The following is a 24,035-nucleotide window of genomic DNA, read 5'->3' as shown; positions in this document are numbered from 1 at the left end:
GCCACAAATGTCACCTATGGATTTTCTGCTGGACGGCAGCGCTACAGGAGCCTGTTTTCCTCAGTTTTGTGCCTTGTTTTCCTCAGTTTTATTATTTTAGACTTCTAAAGTTTTATCTCCTTAATGGTGGAAAGCAAAAAACTTATGTTTTTATTTTTATACTGTCTTTATAGATGTAAAAAGCATGTTTTATCATTTTCACAGGTTTTAGAGAACACCCATGAGAAGCTTAAATTTGAAGTCTCCAGATATATTTTTTTCTCTTTCCTTGTTTTAAACCCTTTCTATTAAATGACTTATATTAATGGACCCAAACTCCCTAAGGAGCCTGAGAAACTATAATGATTCCATGTTTTGACCCTCATTTTAACTCTTCCTATAAACCACTCCATCCTCAGAACATAATGTATGAATCTACAAACATGTTGGAATTAAAGTTATTTTGTGTGCATTCTCCCAAACTCTTCTTTCCTGAGGCTCACTGGAATAGCTTTGTGTGTGCCCAATGGGCAACCTTCCCTCAACCTCTAAAGAGGATCCAGCCATTGCCAAACTGGCTTTTTGGGATTCTGTGATCCAGAATTTTAAGGAAAATTGGTGGAGTGAGAGGGTGAAATGTTCTCATCTAGGCTGGCAGTGAAGGAACAGGGCAATGGTGATTGGTGAAGACTGAGGAGCAGGGGGTATGTGAAAGAGCAGACGGGACAGGGAGGGGGTGTTGGGAAGAAATCCATAAATTTTGTGCAACTCATGTTTGTTCCAGATATGATAGTAAAGACTTGCTGTTATTTTGAAGTTAATTTTTGATTGCTGGACTGCATTTGTATGACTATGTCAGTAATCTGTGACTGAACCATGTGGGTCATATTTTTTCTAATTAGTCTTATAATGTTACATAACTTCATGTAAAAGTCAGTCACAGTTACAATAGCCACATGGAGAGAAGGCCAGATGATTGCCCTGCCTGCAAAGAATGACAGCTATAAGAAAAACAGCTGAGGTCCATGGTTTCCAAGTCTTGGCATACATAAGACTCACCTGGGGAGCACTGAAAAGTACAAACTCTTAGACCCCCATCCCAAGGAGTTTTGACACTGTTTTTAGGTGTTGGGGTTTAGGAATCTGCATGTTTCATTGTCTGCACATGATTCTAATGCAGGGTGTTTATGAGCCGCGCCGTGATATCCCCAGACAGTTTGTGGGCCCTGGGACTCCTGGAGCTCAACTACAGAACTAGAAACATTCCAGTGTTCACTTGCACTGCCCCACAGATGAGCTTGGGGGCAGTCTCCGTTGCATCCTTCCTCGTCACATTTGCTGAGCCACCTCACTGTCTCTGTGACTCAGCCCCCACTCCCACCCTTGAAATCTGTAGATTACTAAACACAATCATTAATTGTTTTGATTTACAAGATAAGCATTTACCTAACCCCCTTTCCACCACCTACACAAGCTATTAAATCATATTCACTGGAGTCCTCTCACTAATGGAAATTTTTACAAAATCTTAACAGAAAGATTATTGGAAAGAAGAGTTGGCTGTGTATCATAAGGAGTAATTTGCTTGACTACATAACAAAATGCTGACATGAAAACAGGAAATGGTTTGCTTTCTGGTGCTTTTGAAGAGGCTACACTTTTCCAAGTGAAAGGTTTCCTTACCCATAATTAACTTTGGCTGTAGATTAAGCAGGTTGTCTATTTTGAAACCATAAAATACAAACATTTATGTTCATCTCCTGGGAGGGTTTGCCAAGGACTTTCAGAGCCTGGATTGGAAGGTGCGAGGGCCACCCACCCACTGTGCCTAGTCATAAATCCAAAAGTTCCAAAGGCAGCAGTGCTCTGTCTAGCCTGTTGCCATTCATCACGCAGGTGACACTGAAAACTGTGATCACTGATGCAGAACTTTTAAAATGAAACAAACCACCATGAAATATCAGGTGTTTATGGGAACCTTGGAGGATGAACTTTAAAACAAGCCAGCTCAGTCTCTGCAGGGAGGATGCTTCTGTGACCCTTTGGTAAACAAGCACAGTAAGTACCCAGGAAACAGTCGTATTGATTGGTCAGCTCTAGAGACACGGGGAGGGGAGCGACCTGGGAGCAGATGTGCCCGTGGTTGGATACTGTCCACCCAGGTTACATCCTCTGCACCTGCCAGTCCTGTTTCCGAAAATAATGGTCATGTCCTGCCAAATCTGGAGATACGATGTCTCGATGTCATCTCAAATAAATTTCAACTCCGTAAAAACGTATTTCCCTCATCTCAGCCGTAGCTCTGCTAGCGATTAATAAGGTGGTGGTAACAAACAATAGGAAAGGCAAATGGAGAAAAGGTAAAACCGTTTCACATTTTGTGCACTTGAGCAAACTTCCTGTAGGAGACTCATTCAACGAGACTCCAACCTGGTAGCAGAAGTCTTATTGCAGAAGAAGTACTAAAGTTATTGATGGGGTGAAGTTGCCTAAATTGTAAAATGTAAAACTCTAATACCCAGATATAATAAGATGATTTTTGTTATCTTCTTTTTATATATGTGATTTACTACAGAGGTAAAACTGAGATGATTTTTAAATATTTCTTTGTCTTCTTTTCTAATATATAATTTACTACAGAGGTGAAAGAGTCACAGTATGTAGAAAACGTAAAAATGTAATATATTTTGAAGATAATGCTATAGTGATTGGCACATTGGTTTCTAATATCCGAGATGTTGTAGCTACCTTTAAAAATAACCATTAACCAACCAGTTAGGCTCAGCTTCACATCCAGAACTACTGGTGACATCTCAGTTGCTCTTCTTATGGACTTGGTGGAACTAGACACAAAACCTTGAGACGCAAGACAAACACATATAACTTTACAGACCAATAAGTCTAACGCTCTTCATTTCAAGGGGAGGGGGTACTTTATGTCACATCTTGACATTCAAAATATTCCAAAGGGAATGCAACTGACAGCGTGTCTTGGGCTGGATATGCTACCATCGGCATCTGAACTCACGAAAAAATAGCAGAGTGAATCACCCAGCTGGAGCTGGCCACCTTTCTTAAAATAGTTGAGCATTTGGCAGAGCAAACTTTGAAGTGTATGGTTCTTAAGAATGACACAATTGTGTCTTTTTCAACTGAGAGTTTTACCAGTTTAAAATTGTAAAAAGATACTTAACTATATATTTAAATTTCCTTGTTTCTATACACATTACCTATACATTATTATTAATATTTAAAACTTTAAGTCTTTTTACGTTTTTATTGAAATTACTGGGGTGACATTGGTTAATAAAAATAAAAGGTTTTAAGTATACAGTTCCGAAATACATAACCTACATATTGTATTGTATGTTCATCACCCCAGGTCAAATCTCTTTCCGTCTCCACTTACTCCCCCTTTCCCCTCTCCTACCACCTGCCTTGTCCCTGGAAATCACCATGCTGTTGTCTGTGTCCCTTCACAGACAGCACCTTTTTCACAAAGCCCCCTGCCCCTTCTCCCCCGACAGCTGTCAGTCTGTTCTCTATCTATGAGTCTGTTTCTATTTTGTTTGTTTATTTTGTTCATTAGGTTCCACATATGAGTGAAATTATATGGCACTTTTCTTTCTCTGACTGGCTTATTTCACTTTGCATAGTGCTTTCCAGGTCCATCCATGCTGTCACAAAGGGTAAAATTTCCTTCTTTTTTATGGCCGAGTAGCATTCCATCATGTACCACAGATCTTTTCATCCACTCATCTACTGATGAGCACTCGGGCTGTTTCCAAATCTTGGTATTGTAAATAATGCTGCAGTGAATATAGGGGTGCATGTATTCTTTTGAATTAGTGTTCTGGGTTCCTTCAAATATACTCCCAGAAGATATTGCTGGGTCATAAGGCAGTTCCATTTTTAATTTTTTGAGATAACTCCATAATGCTTTCCACAGTGGCTGCATCAATCTTCCTTCTCACCAACAGTGCACACCAACACTTGTTGTTCATTGATTCATTGATTCTCGCCATTCTGAAAAGTATAAGGTGATATATCTCATTGTGTTTTTAATTTGCATTTCTCTGATGAGTAGTGACCTTGAGCATCTTCTACTGGCCATCTGTATGTCTCCCTGGAGAAGTGTCTGTTCAGGTCCTTTGCCCAATTTTAATTGGATTGTTTTCTTGGTGTTGAGTTTTATATGTTCTTTATAAATTTTGGATATTAACCCCTCATCAGATATATCATTAGTGAATATGTTCTTCCATTTGGCAGCTTGTCTTTTTATTTTGTTGATGGTTTCCTTTGCTGTGTAAAAACTTTTTAGATTGATGTAACCTGACCTATTTATTTATTTCTTTTGTTTCCTTTGCCTGAGAAGATACATCAGAAAAATATTGCCATAAGAAATGTCTGAGATTTTACTGACTACGTTTCCTTCTAGGATTTGTATGGTTTTGATTCTAACATTTAAGTCTTTTATTCATTTTGAGTTTATTCTAGTGCAAGGTCTAAGTTGGTGGTCTAGTTTCATTTTTTTTCATGTACCTGTCCAATTTTCCCCACACCATTTATTGAAAAGACTGTCTTTACTCCATCGTATGCACTTGCCTCCTTTGTCAAGTAATAGTAGACTGTATTTAAGTGTGAGTTTATTTCTGGGCTGTCTATTCTGTTTCATTGATCTCTGTGTGTGTGTGTGTGTGTGTGTATACATACATAAATTAAACACCAGGAAAAAATTTTATGCTAAAATCATTTAGGTTGTATTAAATTGTACTAAAGGTCCTGCTCATAAAATGATGACTTCTCAAATAAAAACAATTGCTCTTCTTAAATATTTATTTCTCTTTTCACCTTGCTTTCCATAGGATGGATTTATTGACTTTTTAGAGTTTATTGCTGCAGTTAATCTAGTTGTGCGAGGAAAAATGGAGCAAAAATTAAAGTGGTATTTTAAGCTATATGATGCTGATGGAAATGGTTCTATTGACAAAAAAGAACTACTGAACATGTTCACGGTGAGTGAAGTGGTAAAATATCCTTTGCAGGATGTTATATAGTTAATTCAATTTCCCTCCCGGTGGAGTAGTGACAGCTCCTGAGTGCTTGGCTGCTTTGGGGTGTACACTTGGCACTGATGAAACAACGTTAAGTGTCACTATCTTATTGGTCACTGAGTGTAAAACTGCAAATCACATTTTCTTCTCAGTGTAGTCTACTCTGAAGTTCAAAAATTTAGCAGACTATTAAAATGAAAAATGAAATAAACATAACTTAAAACAACTGTTCTTTTTTTTCTCTGCCTTGGTGCAGAAAGTCTTGCAGGGAGCAACTGTAATGGAAGATGCCTTATATCACAAGAGGCGCGGATTAAGAATGAAGGCGCCTGAGGACTAATCTTTCTGGGAGCTGGGCTGAAGTATTTCTAGTGAATAGCCCCAGAATTCCCAATCCTTTCCATCTCTAAAGTTCAATAAGTCCTTTTATAAATATCGTTCCCCTTCACCAATGGAGTGGGTACAGTTGTTATCACTGGATGAGATAAAATGGATTTTCAGAGTAAAAGATGATTAAGTGGGAAATTTTACCTAAATGAAGATGTAAAGTAAAAATAAACATTCTGGATGTAATACACTGAATTTATAACAGAATCAGAGTTATAATCAGATGCCTTTGAAATAATCTGGTTGAAATTCTTTCAATTATAGATGAAGGGACTGAGTTACATAATTTATCATAATATTAGTAAAAATGCAAAAAATGCGCAGAACTACAATTTTAATTAAATACCTCAACAGATGGACGAACTTCTTAAATTTTAGAACTTTTAGCAAATGTGTAGTTAATCAATGTATGGTAAGAATTCAAAAATATGATAATATGAATATTGCTCCACTTTAATCTCACATAGACAATTCACAAAAAAGTACGAAAAAGCACTTTGTAACCAAGCTTTGTAAGCATTAAATTTAGAAATTTTGCATACATACTGCAGGTTGCAACACAGAATTCAGAATCTAAAATATTCTATAGAGAGTGCCTAACCCTGTGTAAACTTGAAATTATCTTTTTAAATAAATATGCTCAAACTTATTTTAAAAACATGAATTCCCGATACAGCATGCAAATGCTGGGAGAAGCCTCTGAGGCAGTACACAGAGCGGGGTTCCTTTCCCTGGGGTCTGTGCGTAAGGGGCTCTCGAGATCTTTGAAATTAACAGCAAACTTTTGCCTGTGTGTCACCCATCTTGGGGTGGGGGAGGGGGTCATCAGAGTCTCGAAAAAATTAGGAAGAACAAAAAGATAAAAGTGATTTTGTCTAAATCTTGTGGGAGAATGTACATATATTTTAATTAATTAAACTGTATAACCTAGTCAGGGAAAGAGAAATATTAAGTAGCTAATTCAGTTTTACTTTGAAAGAAAACAGAAACAAAATAAGAAAATTAAAATAATGAAAGCACAGAGCAGACATTTAATAATTGGATACTATTAGGCTTCAATTAAATTAATAGAGACTAAAAGCAGTAAGACGTATTTCTGGCAACGACACTGTAAGGAGAGCATCCTCACCCACTGTGGACTATATAAATGGATAACATGCTTTGAAATCTGGTTATCTGCATTAAGATGCTAAATTTTAATTTATTTTTTAGGTCGCTAAAATAAATTTTTATTTTTTGTGATTTAAAACAATTGTTTATTTTTATTGTATTTTTCCATTACCATTTATCCCCCCTTATACCCTCTGCCACCTGCACCACTCCACCCCACCTGCCATCACCACACTGTTGTCCATGTCCATGAGTTCTTTTCCTTTTTAGCTCAATCCAGGCCCTAACTACGCTTCCCCCAGAGCTGCCAGACTGCTCTCTATCTGAGTCTGTCTTTATTTCGCTTGTTAACTCAGTTTGTTCATTAGATTCCACGTATGAGTGAGATCATATGATATTTGTCTTTCTCTGACTGGCTTACTTCATTTAGCATAATGTTCTCCAGGTCCATCCATACTGTTGGAAAGAGCAAAGCTTTCTTTTTTGCAGCCAAGTAGTATGCCATTGCATGAATGTACCACAGCCTTTTTATCTACTCTTCTACTGATGGACATTTAGGCTGCTACCAAATTTTGGCAATTGTAAATAATGTGGCAAAGAACACAGGGTTGCTTATATTATTCCATATTAGTATTTTGTTCACTTCTTTAGATAAATTCCCAGAAGTGAAATTGCTGACTTGTAAAGAAGTTCCATTTTTAATTTTTTGAGATAACTCCATACTGCTTTCCACAGTGGCTGCAACAATCTGCATTCCCACCAACAGTGCCAAAGGCTTCCCCTTTCTCCGCATCCTTGCCAGCACCTTTTGTTTGTAGATATATTGATATAGCCATTCTGACAGGTGTGAGGTGGTATCTCATTGTGGTTTTAATTTGTATTTCTCTGACAATTAGTGATGTTGAGCATCTTTTCATATGTCTATCCGCCATCTGTCTTTGGAGAAGTGTCTGTTCAGGTCCTTTGCCCATTTTTTAATTAGATTTTTTTTTGTGTGTGTTGAGTTTTCTAAGTTCTTTATAAATTTTGGATATTAACACCTTATCAGATGTATTGGTGAATATGTTTTCCAATTCAGTGGGTTGTCTTTTATTTTTCTTTCATTTGCTGTGCAATATTTTTTCCTTTACTGTACAAAAACTTTTTAGTTTGATATGGTCCAATTTGTTTATTTTTTCTTTTGTTTCCCTTGCCTGAGGACATATATCAGAAAAAAATATTGCTACAAGCAATGTTTGAGATTTTACTGCCTATGTTTTGTTCTAGGATTTTTATGGTTTCAAGCCTAACATTTAAGTCTTTAATTCATTTTGAATTTATTGAACATTTCTAACTTTAGTTCAGAAAAAAATAATTATTAATCTCATAGACATCTCTGATTTACATCACAGAATCATTTAAGAGAGAAAAAATACAAAACAACCTAAAAGAGGAAAATTTTAAAGTAGGACCAGAAGCATGGAAACATGGAACAGACTGACAGCAGCCAGAGGGAGGGGGGTGATAATGGTGGAAAGAAGGGGGAGGGATTAGTCAAAGAACATATATGAATGACCCATGGACATGGAAAACTGTGTGAGGATTGACTGTGGGAACAGGGACATGGGGTAGGCAAAGGAGGGCAAAGGGGAAAAAATTGGGACAACTGTAATAGAATAACAATAACAAATTTTTTAAAATAAAATAAATACAATGGTTATGCACTTATGAAAAAAAGAGGGTTATAAACATACATTCTATATATGGCAAAACCCCAGCAGGGTGAAGAATAATATATACTGTATAATATAAGTTCTCAACAGGTTGTTAAAATAGAATTCAGCCCAGCCATCTCAAGACCTGAAGGAAGTACTAGAATGTGGGCAGAATTTACGAAGGTAGTTACATCTTAAACTCACTTCAAGGCTGTGAAATGGTCAAGAGGAGGGTTTTGAGAAGGATTATAAAAAAGGATTTCTTGGGTGACAGTGCTCAAGTCAGTAGCATAGGGATTGAGGAGGCCATTGTGTTCCCCTACGGTTTGGGAACGCCAGGCTGTCACGTCTGTGCCATACCCAAAAAGTCCGCAGAGGCACACATGACTGCAGAGTCAGAGGGATGAGGTTTGGGAAATGTCTGCATTTCTAGAATTTGTTGGATTGAAGGTTGCCTGGGTTGCTCCATGGGTCAGATATGGGCCACTGGAAGGGGAAGCTGTCACACAGTTGTCTTGAATCTTATCCGACGGAGCCACTTGGAGAAGTGAGGGACCCTCAGAAGAAGAAAGCTGGAGATAGATCTAGAGAATGGTTCTCAACCAGGAGTGGTTTTACACTCCATCTCCCCTGGAGACATTTGGCAATGTGATGGGATGCTTTGGTTGTCAGCCGGGGAACTGAGGAGGGTGTAGTGCTACCACCATTTATCATCGTTCAGAGACCAGGGCTGTTGTTAAACAATGCAGGGCATGATCCTGAACAAGAAAATTGCCCAGTCCAACCTGGCAATTGTGTAGGTGTTGAGAAACCCAGACCTGGAGGCTACAGAGGAGCCTCAAAGGATCAGCTGGAATTAAAACTCATGCTTTATGTTTTGGGAATTGCAGGAGAGAGAGTCTCAGTAACAAAAAGGAGGTGGGGGGGATGCTCAGAAAAAGAGTGGACTTTAGACATCTGCCATCCAGAGAGCTCTATCAGAAACTAGATAACCACAGCAGAACTAAGTCCTGCTTCCCTTACTCTCTACCTCCTCCTGCTCCCACTCAGGGAGTAGTCAGAGAAAAGCTTAGCAAAATGCAAGAGAAAGAGCATATACTAAATAAGGAAGGAAACAGTAAAACAATTCTCCCTGCTCCTCTCCCCACCATGCTCTTCCTATGAAGAAGAGGGACGACACAGGGCTTGACAATTCCCTTCAAAAATATTATCCCCTCAAGCGTTGTTACCTTCCAATCTATCCTTCACTCTCCCTTGCATTGCCAGGGGAAGGGTGATGGACAAGTCCTAGACATTCTATAATCTTTTATTATGACTTTTATATATGAGGCCTAAAGTCAGTTCAGGGTGTGGGGATACTGGAGGCCCAGCCACATCTTCTAGGCTTTGGGGTCTCTGCCAAGACATTATAAAACCTAAAAACTTTATGTAATAAGAGCTACATGGCTGTAACAATTACTCTAAGCATTGCGCTATATTTAACAGTGAGACCTTGAATTGCTAAGGCCCGGAGTGGTGCTTTGCCACTGTTTGTTATGAGCCGTCCTGGATTCAGGACTAGTCGTGCTTGAGAAACAGCAACATTTAAGATTGCTAACAGAAAACATATACCACCCCAGAAATTCAAAGTGTTGTTTCTGCAGCCTGTGTTGCAAGTATCGCCAAAGTGTCAGGGGATTTGAGTCCTTGCTGCTGTGCTGTCCAGGGTGTGAAAACATACATGTTGCATACAATCCCCATGGATATAGTCAATCTAATTGGAGTGGCACTGCAGCCTCAGTTTTATTATTTAAATTTAGGAAGTCCCGTCTCACTTCTAAGCACAGCTTCCTCAGCAAGTATTGAACTACAGCAATAGTGGCTGAAAAAAGCTTCCTTATTCTATGACATTGGCCAGTTTGCTACGTGTCTATCATTCTTTACCCCAGCACCTATGTCAAAAGCAAAAATAGGAGAACTTCATCTTTCCCATTCTATTTAATTCATTCTCCTATACTTTTACCATAACTAAGTAAAATATATGGAAATACTTATGATTATTCTCTTAAAAATTAAGGAACATTATGAAACAAACAAGAAAAGCAGCAAAAGATATAGTCATGTTTTAGACCACACCCTCTAACTGAAATGTGTTGCCACAAGTTTTTCTAAAGATTCCCTGATGTTCAGTCAAGACAGTTACTTTCAAATTCCAGATGACTAATTTATTCTCTGTATGTGTCTTTCTTTCAGCTTATTATGAATTCCTATGTCAATTATGGGCTCTTTAATTTAATTACCTGGAGCAGGGATGAGGGGTGGGAATTTAAATCTTTCCACGGAAAAGCTAGAAATGTCATTTTCCTTGAGTCCCCTGACAGTCTTTATGATGAAAAGGTGCTGGCAGAGTGTGAGAGAAATTCAATGTCCTTCCAAGACATACATATCTGTCTCCCCATTCAAACATTCTATTAAAGGGCAGAAAGGACCAGAGGTACCAGTGTCAGAAGCCAGAAAGGAAGCCTTAGATACTCACGGATCATCTTTTTATGTTCTTCCATAAGATCAAAGATGATAGGTCTGAAATGGAAAATATCATCTGTTCTCTGGGTCTGTAATTGTTATGACAGTGACCACTACAAGTTGTTTTCTCCAGTGGGTTCTTGGCATCTTTCATGACCTGATGTGTTGAATGGGTCCCTCTGTGCTGTATAAAGTCAAACGTCAGACTGTATTCAGTTCATTTAACTCCCAAGCCTCATTACTCAGAACTGACATAAAATCTTTTTTATTTTTAAGGACTACAACAAGTTAGATAGTAAAACTCACATGCACACATCCCCAAATTCTGTCACATAGGGGTAGACATGCCATAAAATATGTTTACTTCCAGTTAACCTCCCTGATTTAATTTCTCTTTGCAGACCGTACAAGCCCTCAATGGCCAGCGAACTCTGAGTCCAAAGAATTCACCAACTTGGTGTTTCATAAGGTTGATATAAACCACGATGGTAAGGCAGCTAGCTCTACTCTCCTCGGGCTCACTTTTCGTACAAAGTAGGAGATGGTAGTGGTGGGCGTGCCATTTAGACAAAAGCATGAACCTTTCAAGAGAAACCTAGTTGGGATACCATTTGAACTACATAATTTGACAGTCCAGTATTTTCCAGTTGGTACAGTTCAGCTGAGCAAGTATTTATTGACCACGTTTATATTCAGTGCATGGTGCCTGATACTTTAGGATGAGGAAGAGTGAAGGGAAGATACAAGGAAAGACAAATGGGAGACTATGAGATGAAGAACCCACTGCTGTTTGCTCTGGTTCATGTTCTAGTCATCACTTCCTTTCTACTGGAGGTTTCTCATCAACTTACAAATAAAATTTAGTTTTCCTTACTGAACAAATCCTTCCTTCAATGATTCTATCTTCTTGTGTTATCAATTTTTGTTTCTTCCCTTTGGCTACACATTTCTGGAGAGAGTTGCCCATACTTGCCCCCATTTCTGTTCTTTCTACTTTTTCTACATTTCTACTCTTTCTGCTCATTTCTCCATCATCTCTTACTACCCTAAAATATGGATTCTTCTTTGGATCAAAGAAGGTTCACTTCTTCAGAGGCAGAGTGAAAAGGGAAGACACAGGTATTCCGAGAGAAGAGAGAGTGCTCACATAATTGGCTAGGCGAGCATATTCATTTGAGATTGAGGCAGCATATCTAGGAATGGTCCACGAAGAAAAGAAAGTTTAGAATGTGTAAAATACAATGTTAATAAGAGACTTTTTTTACAACTATTCATATGAGGTATTGGGACTCCAGCCATGGTTGTCATCAATCCAGTCACTTTTCCACAGAATCAACCTGCCCGTGGTGGGTCTCTTCTCACAGTGGACATTAGAGGGCAGTAGAGACCCATGTTGAGTGTGGCATTTTGCACTCGTCAAATGTGCAAATGTGCAAAATTAAGCAGGATGGGATGGTGAGGAGGCTGAAAGGGAGTTCAAATGAAATTGCCATTATGAATGAGCCAAACAAGTGGACAAGAGTATAATTTTCAGAAAAGCAGTTTGGGAATAATCAACAGCATCAATCCTCTTCTTAAGGACTTAGTTCTAGATCAGACTCACCTCAATCTCAAGTCAGAATGCTCACTTACTAGTTTACCAAGATCAAAGCTATTTGGTGTGAAAGTTTTCAAGAGACAAATGCAGGTTCCATGAGTCGATGAGAAAGTTAAGTGAAGCTAGAAAGAGACCAGAAAAGTGGATAGTGGAAGGTCTTATGAGGCCAATGAAACGTTATCTAGAATATGCAACCAAAGCCAGTGATCACCAAATAGGGGAAATGCTGTAGGTTGCGTTCTACTTTATTTCCATTTTATACATAGAGTTCCTGTAGGATGGCAGAGATTGAAGTAGAGAGGTTAAACTCTTTCTTCCTGGGAGCTGAAATCATATTCTGGAAGTAGATAGGGAATCACAAATGTTTAAGACTTAGTATACAGTGAATTTCAAAACCCAGGTCAACAATGTTTGAAAATATCTATACACCCTGTTTCTAGTGGTGGGAGAAGGGGAATAGAAAAAAGGTGACCTTCCATGGAGAAATATGAGGATTGTAGTATCTTTAAGAAGATACTCAGATTCTATTGTTTGAAAGAATAGACAATATGTTCCAGAAAACAAGAAAATGAAGCAGGTTTCTCAAAAACACCATATACAGAACCAGTAAAATGGGGACTATGGGTTGGAAGAGGCCTAGAAATAGAAAGATCTGGATTGAAAAAGGATATGGTCTGGGGGAGTAAAGGCGTGGTGCTCAGGCATTAACTGAGGTTACCTACAGTTAGAAAATTGAACTCTTACCTGGGAGAATGTATCAAAAGAGGGAGAATGAATTGTGGTTTTTGGAATAGCTTATAGAACTAATCACATGAATCATTTCCTCTGATAAAAACTTGTCTAAAAATAAATGAAAACATCAAACTAGTTTGCACTTTGGAAGAACAATGAAACACCTTTTCTTGGCAAATGCATATGCAGAGCTAAAACTGATAGAATTCACTTTCACGTGGAGATTATTGGAGGTTGTTATATCATCTCATCAAGAAACAGCTGGGTCATTCCATGTGTATAAAAAAAGAAGGATGATAAAATTGTACTGTTGGACAAAGACAGCTCAGTGCACCAGAGGACAAGGAAGAGAAAGTAATGAAGGCACAGAAGGTTGATATTTACGGAAGTATAAAAGGATTTGCCAGTATTTGACAGAGGAGAAAGAAGTGCTTCATTCACACATAAAGGGGAAGTTTGTATCAATAACACAGAGGAGAATGTCTCTACATTTATACAAGCCTAGTCAAATATGATTTTTATTTTTATTATCACTGTTATGGAAACATCAGTGTTGGGCCCTGACTGGTGTGGCTTAGTGGGTTGGGCATAGTCTCCAAAACCAAAAGATTCCTGGTCAGGGCACATGCCTGGGTGGTAGGCCAGGTCCCCAGTTGGGGGTGTGACAGGCAACCAATTGATGTTTCTTTTGCCCATCAATGATTCTCTCACTTTCTCTGTCTCCCCCACCCCTGCCTCTTTCTCCTTCCCTTCCCCTCTCTCTATAAATAAATAAATAAAATCTTTTTAAAAGTCAGTGTTGGTAGAAATAGAGATGTTCAATTAAATATACCAAAATAAAAAGCAAGCATATCATTAGTACCTGATGATCCAACGAATAGTGAAACACACCAAGGTACAACAAGCAACACTTCAGGGGCATATATGAAAACCCCAGTGAGACTGCAAATTGTTTGCAAAAGAATGATCTATATGAAGTCTGTTCATACAAAAAATACCTAACAACTATGAAGTGTTCTGTGCATAATTATCATGGTAGTTAGCAAGTAAAAGTTAGATGATTAAAAGGAAATATAGGAATAATGCTAAAAATATGAAGAGCTAGAAAAACTATTTCCATTTTATATACCTAGGTATTTCCTCTGCTCTCACACTTCCTGGCACATAGGTACTCTAGAAATGTTGCTAAATGAACGAATGTCTGAGAAGATGTCATATGAAAAGCAAAGGAAGAAATAAAGAAACAAGCATAATATTTATTTCTATCTGTAGGAAGAAAGAACTGTAGAAGGCTATTTTTGGAAATTAACATATTATATGCATTGCAAAACTTCATAAAATATAAACACAGATTGATTAGCAGGAGTTAATTACCAATGGAAGGTATAATTGGGGGACCAGACAGAGGTTAAACAGAGATCCTTTCTTTTCATTACACCTTCTAGCAGTGTTTGAATTTTTTACCATGAAAAAGTATTATTGTTATAATTCAAGTTATTTTTATTTTTATATTATGCACAGTAGCATCCAGGAAGGAGAGCTTGATGAGAATCACAAAGACAGAAAACTGAAGTTCAATCGACATTCAATACTATTGAAGAATGGAAAGAGAGAGGGCAGCAAGACAAGTTGGGACAAATGACTGAGTGTGGAATTCCACCACCTTTACTCCTGGAAGAAGAGCAGTCTGCATTCCACCATGAGCTGCTTAGAAGTTGTTCCTGACTTGGTTTAGGAAGATTTATAGACGCTGTTCACAAATTAAGAGCCAAAAGTTTAATGCAGCGCCAAATAGCACAGGGACAAGACTTAAGTGGCTTATAAAATAAACAAGGAAAGCAAAAAGAGACAGAAGGAAGCCAAAGGGGAAATAAAGGACGGTGATTATTGAGAGGATGTTTAGGGTAAAAGAAAATGGACAGAACATGAAAGAAGACATTGTGTGACTGACCAGAAAGAAGTGTTTTATTTATTTTTAAAATATATTTTATTATTATGCGATTACAGTTGTTTCATTTCCCCCCCTTTATTCCCCTCTGCCCTGCACCTCCCTCCCACTCTCATTCCCCGCAACCCTTAGTTCATGTTCATGGGTCATACATGTAAGTTCTTTGGCTTCTCCACTTCCTATAGTATTCTTAACCTCCCCCTGTCTATTTTGTACCTACCATTTATGCTTCTTATTCCCTGTACCTTTCCCCCCATTCTTCCACCACCTGATAACCCTCCATGTGATCTCCAGTTTTCAGATTCTATTCCTGTTCTAATTTGCTTAGTTTTTGTTTTTGTTTTTTTTATGTTCAGTTGTTGATAGTTGTGAGTCTGTTGTCATTTTACTGTTCATATTTTTTATCTTCTTTTTCTTACATAAGTCCCTTTAACATTTCATATAATAAGGGCTTGGTGATGATGAACTCCTTTAACTTGACCTTATCTGGGAAGCACTTCATCTGCCCTTCCATTCTAAATGAAAGCTTTGCTGGATAGAGTAATCTTACATGTAGGTCCTTGCCTTTCGTGACTTGAAATACTTCTTTCTAGCCCCTTCTTGCCTGTAAGGTTTCTTTTGAGAAATCAGCTGATAGTCTTATGGGAACTCCTTTGTAAGTAACAGTCTCCTTTTCCCTTGCTGCTTTTAAGGATTCTCGTCTTACCTTTAATCTTGGGTAGAGTAATTATGGTGTGCCTTGGTGTGTGCTTCATTGGGTCCAACTTCTTTGGGACTCTCTGAGCTTCCTGGATTTCCTGGATGTCTATTTCCTTTACCAGATCAGGGAAATACTCCCTTATTTTTTCAAATAAGTATTCAATTTCTTGCTCTTCCTTTTTTCCTTGTGGCACCTCTATGATTTGGCTGTTGGAACTGTTAAAGTTGTCCCAGAGGCTCCTAAGCCTCTCCTCATTTTTTTAAAATTCTTGTTTCTTCATTCTGTTCCATTTAGATGTTTATTTGTTCCTTCTGATCCAAATCATTGATTTGAGTCCCAGTTTCCTTCACTTCACTGTTGGTTCACTGTACATTTCTCTTCATTTCACTTTGCATAGCATTCACTTTTTCCTCTATTTTGCGGCCATACTTAACCATTTCTGTGAGCATCTTGATTACCAGTGTTTTGAACTCTGCATCTGATAGGATGGCTGTCTCTTCATCACTTAGTTCTATTTTTGGAGTTTTGATATTTTCTCTTATTTTGGCCATATTTTTTTTGTCTTGGTACGCCTTTACATAGTGAGGGGTAGAGCCTTAGGTATTAGCCAGGGCGGGGCAACCCAGGTCACTGTGATAGGGAACTGTTTGTTGGGGGAGGGTCCGAGAGGGAACAATGCCACTTGATCCACTCTTGGCCAACTTTCAGTCACTTACCCCACTACCCACAAGCAAATTGGGCCCTTCTGGTGCTGATTCCAATGTGGGTGAGTTTGTGTACGTTCTAGGACCCTGTGGGTCTCTCTAACAAACTCTCCTGTGAGGCTGGGAGTTTCTCCCACCACTGCAACCCCCATAGGTTTTTACTGCCAGAGATTTTGAGGCTTTGTTTCCCTGCACTGGAGCCCTGGGTTGTGCGGTCTGTCTTGACCCCTAGTTGTTCTTTCTCATTATCTGCATGCAAATGTGGGACCACCTTGTCTGCCAGCTGCCACCTTGCCATGAGTCCTCTCTGCGCTGGCTGCCCACCTCCGCCCCTCCTACTGGTCTGGATGAATGTTTCTTCTTCAACTCCTTGGTTGTTGAACTTCCATACAGTTCAGTTTTCTGGTAGTTCTGGTTATTTTTTGTTCTTAAATTTGGTAATAGTGTATCATTCTCCCCCACCCTGGATCTTTTCTGTAACATTTAAAACTCAGCTATGATTTTATGATCTCTTGGTAGTTCCCAGTTTCCAGTTTGCTTCACTGTGAACTTTGTGGCTTTTCAGAATGTTCCACATTCTAAAACATGTCTTTTTGGTCATCCACTCAATGTCTTCCTTTATGCTCTGTCCCTGTTTTCTTTTAGCCTAAATGACTGCTCAATAATCACCTTCTTTCTACTGTGCTGTACAGCTGACACTAATACAAAATTATATTGAAAGTAAACTATATTTCAAAAATAAAATAAAATGAAACACCTCTGCTATGAAATACGGCTAAATGCCTCTATGCCACCTTGCTAATGAATACAAAACTTATTTTGTTGAAAATCTTCCTCAGCATCCTTCTTTGAATATCTGGTCATTCTCATCTCCTGAGACTCCTCATTCCCATCTTTGCTGATTTCCTAGCCCCAGCATGTTTTTTTCCCTTGAAGTTCTAATATATAAGAATTAGTACTAATTGAAAAAAAACTTTTTTACAAAGGTTGGTTTCTTTTAAAACCAGGCCGACTTCTTTAGAGCAATTATGCTAATGTGGTCATGCACAATAAAATTTGGCTTTTTGGGGAGGCATTGATTTTTTGATTTGTTACAAAAAATATTTAAGGTGTTAATAAGATGAAATATATCACCCAAGATCAAGAAGATAACCAGACTGCAGAAACAGGACCAAAGAGAAAGTCATGGGTAGCTGTCCTCTCACCAATGAAAATGCTGAAACTGAGTGATTGAAGAGCACATGTAATACTGACCAGTGGTGTAATGAACTCTGTAGGAATTGAGAGGCACAAATTGGTCATTATAAAACAGTCCTGGGGATATAAAGTACAGTACAGGGAATATAGTCAATAATATTGTAACAATTATGTACGGTACCAGGTGGGCACTGGAAATATTGGGGGAGGGGAGCGGGGACACTTGGTGAAGCACATGGCTGTCTAATCACTATGGTGCACCCCTGAAATTAATACAGAATAATGTTGAATGTAAACTGTGATTGAAAAAGAATTTAAAAAGGAAAAATATGTCATAATAAAATTGTTTTTTAAAAAGTATTCCTTTTACTCTTTTTTTACATCTGTAACTTGCATCACTTTTTAGTCAGCATGCGACTATACCCCAGGCCTGCAGACAGCTTCTTTCACAGCAGTAGTGATAACAGAGAAGTGTTGAAACTGTGTGGCCAAAATCTACTTTACCTCTCCTACCGCCACTCCCACTGCACTTTTGTCACACTGAGTCCCTAAAGAATTGAAAAATCTCTTGGGTTGGGAATAAGCAGCTGTGATTTTCCTTTGCAATGGACAGTTGTTCTTTTGTTATGTCTGGCCCCTGCCCCGCCATCTCTGCACCCATGTGAATCTCCTATCCACACACTTCCCACTCCTTTTTATTTTCAATTTTCTCTACTTCATTTTGGACATCGTACATTATTCCTTATGAGACATAGGGAATTCTGTTCCTACCCACTGTTAGCTGGGGTCTTGCACAGACTTCTTTGGCATAAGGAAAACATAAGGAGCAAAGATTAGCTTTCCCACTAAAAAATATATTTTCATATTTTGCCATTGAAAACAAAAGTAAAGTATATTATGAGAATGTGATGATTCGTGCTTATTTATATTTGAAGCACTATAGTGGTAGCTTAGATATTTATCTTTATCCATTAAAAAGTACAGGCACAGTGTAACACCTGATCTCAGTCTCTGCTGACTTCCTGTGCCAAGTGCACATGCTCTAGTTACTGAATGTCCTTGACTTGTCTTTGGCTGGTCTTCCACCCAGACACAAACTCTACTGGATACAACTCTTTGAAATCAGAAATTATGAGAAATACACTCATAATTATAATACAAATAAGTCAACGGAGAACTCCACCACATCCCCACGAAAAATGTTGAAAAGTTGACTTGTGGGATGAGGGTAGTAGCAAAATATGGCAGCCAGTACATGAAGGGATACGGTGTTTTATAGCACTGGACTGGCCAGCAGAGGATAAGGCTTAAGTCAAGGTAATAAAATTAGGAATCAAAAATAAGAACAGAAGAGAACTAATGATCAATATGTGGAATGAATAAATGCTTAACCTGCCTCACAGTTCTGGACCATCTGGAATTTTTTTTTTTTTTTTTTTTTAAATTTATTTATTGTTATTTAATTACAGTTGTATGCCTTTTCCCCCATCCCTTCACCCCACCCCAGGTGAACCCACTTCCCTCCCCCCTCTCCACCCTCCCCCTTGGATTTGTTCATGTGTCCTTTATAGTAGTTCCTGTAATCCCCTCTACCCACTGTCCCCGCCCCCACCCCCCACCCCCGCCCTTGCTATTGTTACATTGTTCTTAACTTCAATGTCTCTGGTTATATTTTGTTTGCTTTTTCCTTCTATTGCTTATGTTCCAGTTAAAGGTGAGATCATATGGTATTTGTCCCTCACTTCCTGGCTTATTTCACTTAGCATAATGCTCTCCAGTTTCATCCATGCTGTTGCAAAGGGTATAAGCTCCTTCTTTCTCTCTGCTGCGTAGAATTCCATTGTGTAAATATACCATAGTTTTTGGATCCACTCGTTTGCTGATGGGCACTTCGGTTGCTTCCAGTATTTGGCTATTGTAAATTGTGCTGCTATGAACATTGGGGTGCACAGATTCTTTTGGATTGGTGTTTCAGTGTTCTTAGGGTATAATCCCAGCAGTGGAATTACTGGGTCAAAGGGCAGTTCCATTTTTAGTTTTTCTCAGAGAGAAGAATATTGAAAACAAACTTACAAACAATTATTTCCTCCTGATCTTAGAAATCTTCGATCTTCATGCTTCTATGACTTGGTGTATCTTCAAGATTAAAGGTCAAGTAACCAAAACCATGTAAAGATGTGAATGTATATGAGCTCACAGTGCTTAATCTCACATCTCAACTTAAAAATAAAAATGGATTTAATTCAGCATCTGATTTTCACTAGTGATACTACCATTGAATGCTTTTCTATATAAGGATAGTCAAAGAATTTAGAGTCTGGTTGAGGTAAAAATATATCAAAGAAGAATATCAATAATAATACCAGTGAATATATTGTATATGGCAGTGAGTGGTATGGACAAAGCCTCTTGTTAATTGTTTGTTTACTTTCTAGGAGAATTGACTTTAGAAGAATTTATCAATGGCACAAAAAAAGATCAAGATCTTCTGGAGATTGTTTCCAAGAGCTTCAACTTTTCCAATGTCCTGAAAGTTAGCTGTAATGGGAAGCAGCCAGACACAGGCGGAAGCTTCCTTCAAACCATCTGACGAGGCTGGTCTACAGAAGACAACAATGAAGTGGCTTTGAGAATGGCTTTCCCAGATTTCAGTTAAGAAGAAATGAAATTTCCCCCGTGTACATGTTATTGGTTTCAGGTTTTTATTATAATTGGTGTCAGTTTATGATCATATCACTTATCTTAAGTCCCACAGAGCCTTCCATAAAAATCCTAGACAGAGCATTGTTGTTTTTTTGTTTATACATTAGTGTTCTCTGAGCAGATCAGAATATGATGATTAAACTGAAGAATTGTCTCCATATCTAACAGTTCAAAATAGAGCTCACACATATGCTTCCTTGCACACCCAAATTAATCTCATCTTGAAATAGAACTAGACGATCTGGGCAGTGTCTTCACAGTTTAGCATACCTCTTAGACTAAACATGTATTCAGCAAATGTGTTTACTGCCTCTTGGCTCCTGTTGCATCCATATATCATAAATGACTGATCTCTGGTCTATTGAGAAACTTTTTTTCTGCTCTTCTTTCTCACTTCTGACCCCAAATGCTGTCTTGAATCAGTAATAATGTTCTGTTGCAAAGGCAAAAATCTTAAGCTCTGTAGTAAAAGGAGAAAATTTCGGGCTGGGCAATGAGAATGTTTCTACCTGGCTTGTTATAACTCTGGGTCCAGTTGTGCATGAAAATGCAATGCATCATCTGTAATTATTATGCCAGTTGGAGGTTTGATCAGAACAGCAGACAGCCAAGCTATGCAACAACAAGCACTTGACATTTTAAACGGTCCTGACATTATAGCTCTGACATTTCATTTTTTATATATCCTTTCCCAAAAAATGAAATGATGAATGGGATTTCTTGATGGTTAGAACTTTTTAAGTTTGGGATTCTATATCACAGGCCCATTAGTGTATCTGTCAACGCAAGGCTTTCTTATGGAAACACAGTGGAGGTTGAAGAGAAGATGTGAGCTGTCTTTATGTAAAAAGCTTCCTAATTATGCTTTCATATTCAAATTTGGGCCAAAAACATACAATTGAAACTATAAAGACAGAGTCGGACTGTCCCTGCCTCCCTCATAGCTCCAGATGGATAAAATTATAGATAGAGGTATAGATGAAGCATATGTGGCAGTAAAAGGAAGTGTAAATGGAGGTTAAAAAGTTATAGATGTATGTATAGATGCAGATATAGATGATGGCAGTACAGATGGAGGTATAAATATTCCAAGGGTTTCCACAAGATTTTGAGGATATTCACAAAGAAGTACACAGTATAATGTAAAGTATGTTAAAATGATCACAAATAAAATACAATAGAAATACGATAAAAATTATTGCAGCCACAATGACATGAAGTTCTACTTATTTGCCAAAAGTGGGTGACCCATTGGACTCTGAGCTTCCTAGTAGTAGAACTGAAAAGAAAAACATCATTACAGTCTTGCCCCAGCCACAATCCCATTCTGGCAGTGACAGTTGACTTCACTCCCCACCCCTGACATTCCTCTGAGACACTTAGTGTTCTTTCCACAGAAAGCTGGGTCCCAGCACCCCTTTCCAAGCTTCTGTGTTCGAATAATCCCAAAGTCTTCCCTTTGTTTCTCCAACCTAGGGTGGAGAAACACCCTAGGTAGCTGCTTCCTGCCATTTCTGTGTTACTTTGGTGTCCTCCTTCTGCTTTTTCAGTCCTCCAATGTCTTCTAAATGAATTCCTGATATTAAATTTTCCCTGTTAAAATAACTAATGTTGTTTTTGTTTCCCAGACTAGAACCCGACTAATAATTCTGGGCCCTGAGTGACTGAAGGGTCAACCCTATTTAGAGTGAGGAACCCACCCCCCACTTCCCTTCCATGTACTGGGTACTTGCTCTGGAACTTGCTGAGTGGGCTCGCTTAATCCTAATAGCCCAGTGATGCGGCTGTTATTCCCACATTGTGTCTGGAAGCTGAGACACAAAAAAGTGATTTCATTTTACTAAAATTAATGCCTGGTAGTACCCCTTTACCACCCCCTATGGGCTGAGTCTATCTAACAGGAAAAAAGCTGGCAAAGGAGCCATGTGGTCAGTAGGACCCCAGTTCAGTTTCACCAAGCAGAATATGAAAATATGGATTTGAAGTTGAGTTTGTAAATAGTTTATTACTAGCACAGTTAGGATATATGGGATGAGTCAAGTAGACACCTTAAGGGCACCTCACCACTCATCGATCCCATATTATGAGCATCCAAGCCATGCTTTACCCCAGTCCCCACCTCCCATTTGATTCTTTGAACCCTGTAGTTCCCAGGGTCCAGCCACCCTGTTGCCTCTATCTGGATCCTCCTCCACCCATTACCCCTTTTGGGATCATGATTGCTTTGTCTAGTTTACCTAGGCTTGGTTTTAGTTTTTCCTGGATGCTGTCTCTTAGATTTCTAAGGTCTGTTCCATGTACTGTACCCAACGCCCACTCCATGTCCACCTCCTTTCAAGGTGACCCTAGGTCTCATCGATCCTTTCCTTTCTAAAGAATAGCTTTGTCTTACCTGTAAGGAGGGCAGGATGGCCCACGTAGCACACCCCTGTCAACTTCTTAGAAAAATTGGTCATTGGGTGCAAAGAATGTAAAGATACTAGTTGTTTGTTGTATGAAGACAGATCATAAAATATTATCTACTTCATAGTTTGCTGAGTGTGGTGTTAAGAGATGAGTCCAAAATTTAAGTACAAAAGCATTTAGATTAATTAGGTACAAAATTAATTAGGTATAAAAGCACTTAGGTTAGGTGAGGTAGAAAAAACAGAGGCTGGAAAAACAGACCTACATTCTTTCCTTCAAGTCTCCAGTTCTTAAAGTCATATCTCCCTGAAGTCAAGATTCTCTCCATGCTTTCCTCTGCCACTTAGCATCATGAGCCAAGTCCAAGGAAACAGTCCTAATCTACATATGAAATCATGTTGCTTTAATGAACTGGATATTTATTTAAGTAAATTTCTTTTTATTTTAGATGATAAACTTTAAGCAACGTCTACTGCACAGTGATTTTTCTTCAAAATTGCATTTTTTGGTATTTAATCAGAATTCCATGTGTTTCTCCCTAATGGCTTTACAGTAATATTTCAATTAAGGGATTCCAGGACAAGTAGCGTCTAGTGTGTGAAGAACCTCAAAAACTTAATTAATTTCTGAGACTGTCATCCTCATTTACCAGAGGGCAGTGGCCCGGCCACAATTATAACCATCTAATGAGAACCTACATGCTTCAACACATTACCCTGTATTCCCTCTATAATTCCTTGATGCTATGATGGAAAAACATTATTTTAAAAAGAAAGATGAAAGGGAAAATATTAAAGGATCTAATAATTTTTACCTTATAAAAATGACCCCCCCCCTTGAAAAAGACTAAAATCATATTAGTCAAATCTCTCTACAAGAGTTAAAGATGTACTAGGAAGATATCCTCATTCTTTGGTTCAAAATGTCAAGAAGAAAAAGAAGAAAAACGAAGAAAGATGAATGGCAGCTGGTTCAAGATGAGAGCAAATCCTAACATGAATTTTCTTCTGTTCCTCAAGTCAATGGCAGATGATCAGCAGCTCCTTCAATCAAGCCTTGCTTCTTTCTGGCCTGGACAAAGAATATTGCACCTAGCAAAGTGTCTATTGACATAGAACTGCTTAAAGCAGAACACTAGGCTGTGGGGCCAGAAGAATGGCTTAGGTGGGGTAAATATTTCCTACACTTTTCTTTCCAAAATGTGTTGGCATAAATATAATAGAGAAATAAATGAGAAATATGATTTGTTTAAAATTAAATATAGAGTTGAGGGCCAAAGAAGAAGCCTAAAGAAAGGGTTAGTGCATTAGCAAAACAATATG

At 38.4% G+C, this 24,035-nt stretch overlaps 1 protein-coding gene across 1 annotated transcript in view; it reads left to right on the top strand.

The window, feature by feature from the left end:
- Positions 1–20,234, top strand: part of GUCA1C (guanylate cyclase activator 1C) — a 36,385-nt gene extending 16,151 nt beyond the window's left edge. Inside the window, 5 exon segments of the mRNA XM_071220771.1 lie at positions 4,845–4,994; positions 11,128–11,164; positions 11,167–11,214; positions 20,040–20,163; positions 20,165–20,234. Of these exon segments, the coding sequence (XP_071076872.1) occupies positions 4,845–4,994; positions 11,128–11,164; positions 11,167–11,214; positions 20,040–20,163; positions 20,165–20,234 (429 nt within the window).
- The last annotated feature ends 3,801 nt before the right edge of the window (positions 20,235–24,035 follow it).

Source organism: Desmodus rotundus, chromosome 2, assembly GCF_022682495.2.
Source record: "Desmodus rotundus isolate HL8 chromosome 2, HLdesRot8A.1, whole genome shotgun sequence".
NCBI classification, from domain to species: Eukaryota; Metazoa; Chordata; class Mammalia; order Chiroptera; family Phyllostomidae; genus Desmodus; species Desmodus rotundus.
Note: the sequence above shows the minus strand (reverse complement) of the source record. Positions and strands in the feature narration are given on the sequence as shown.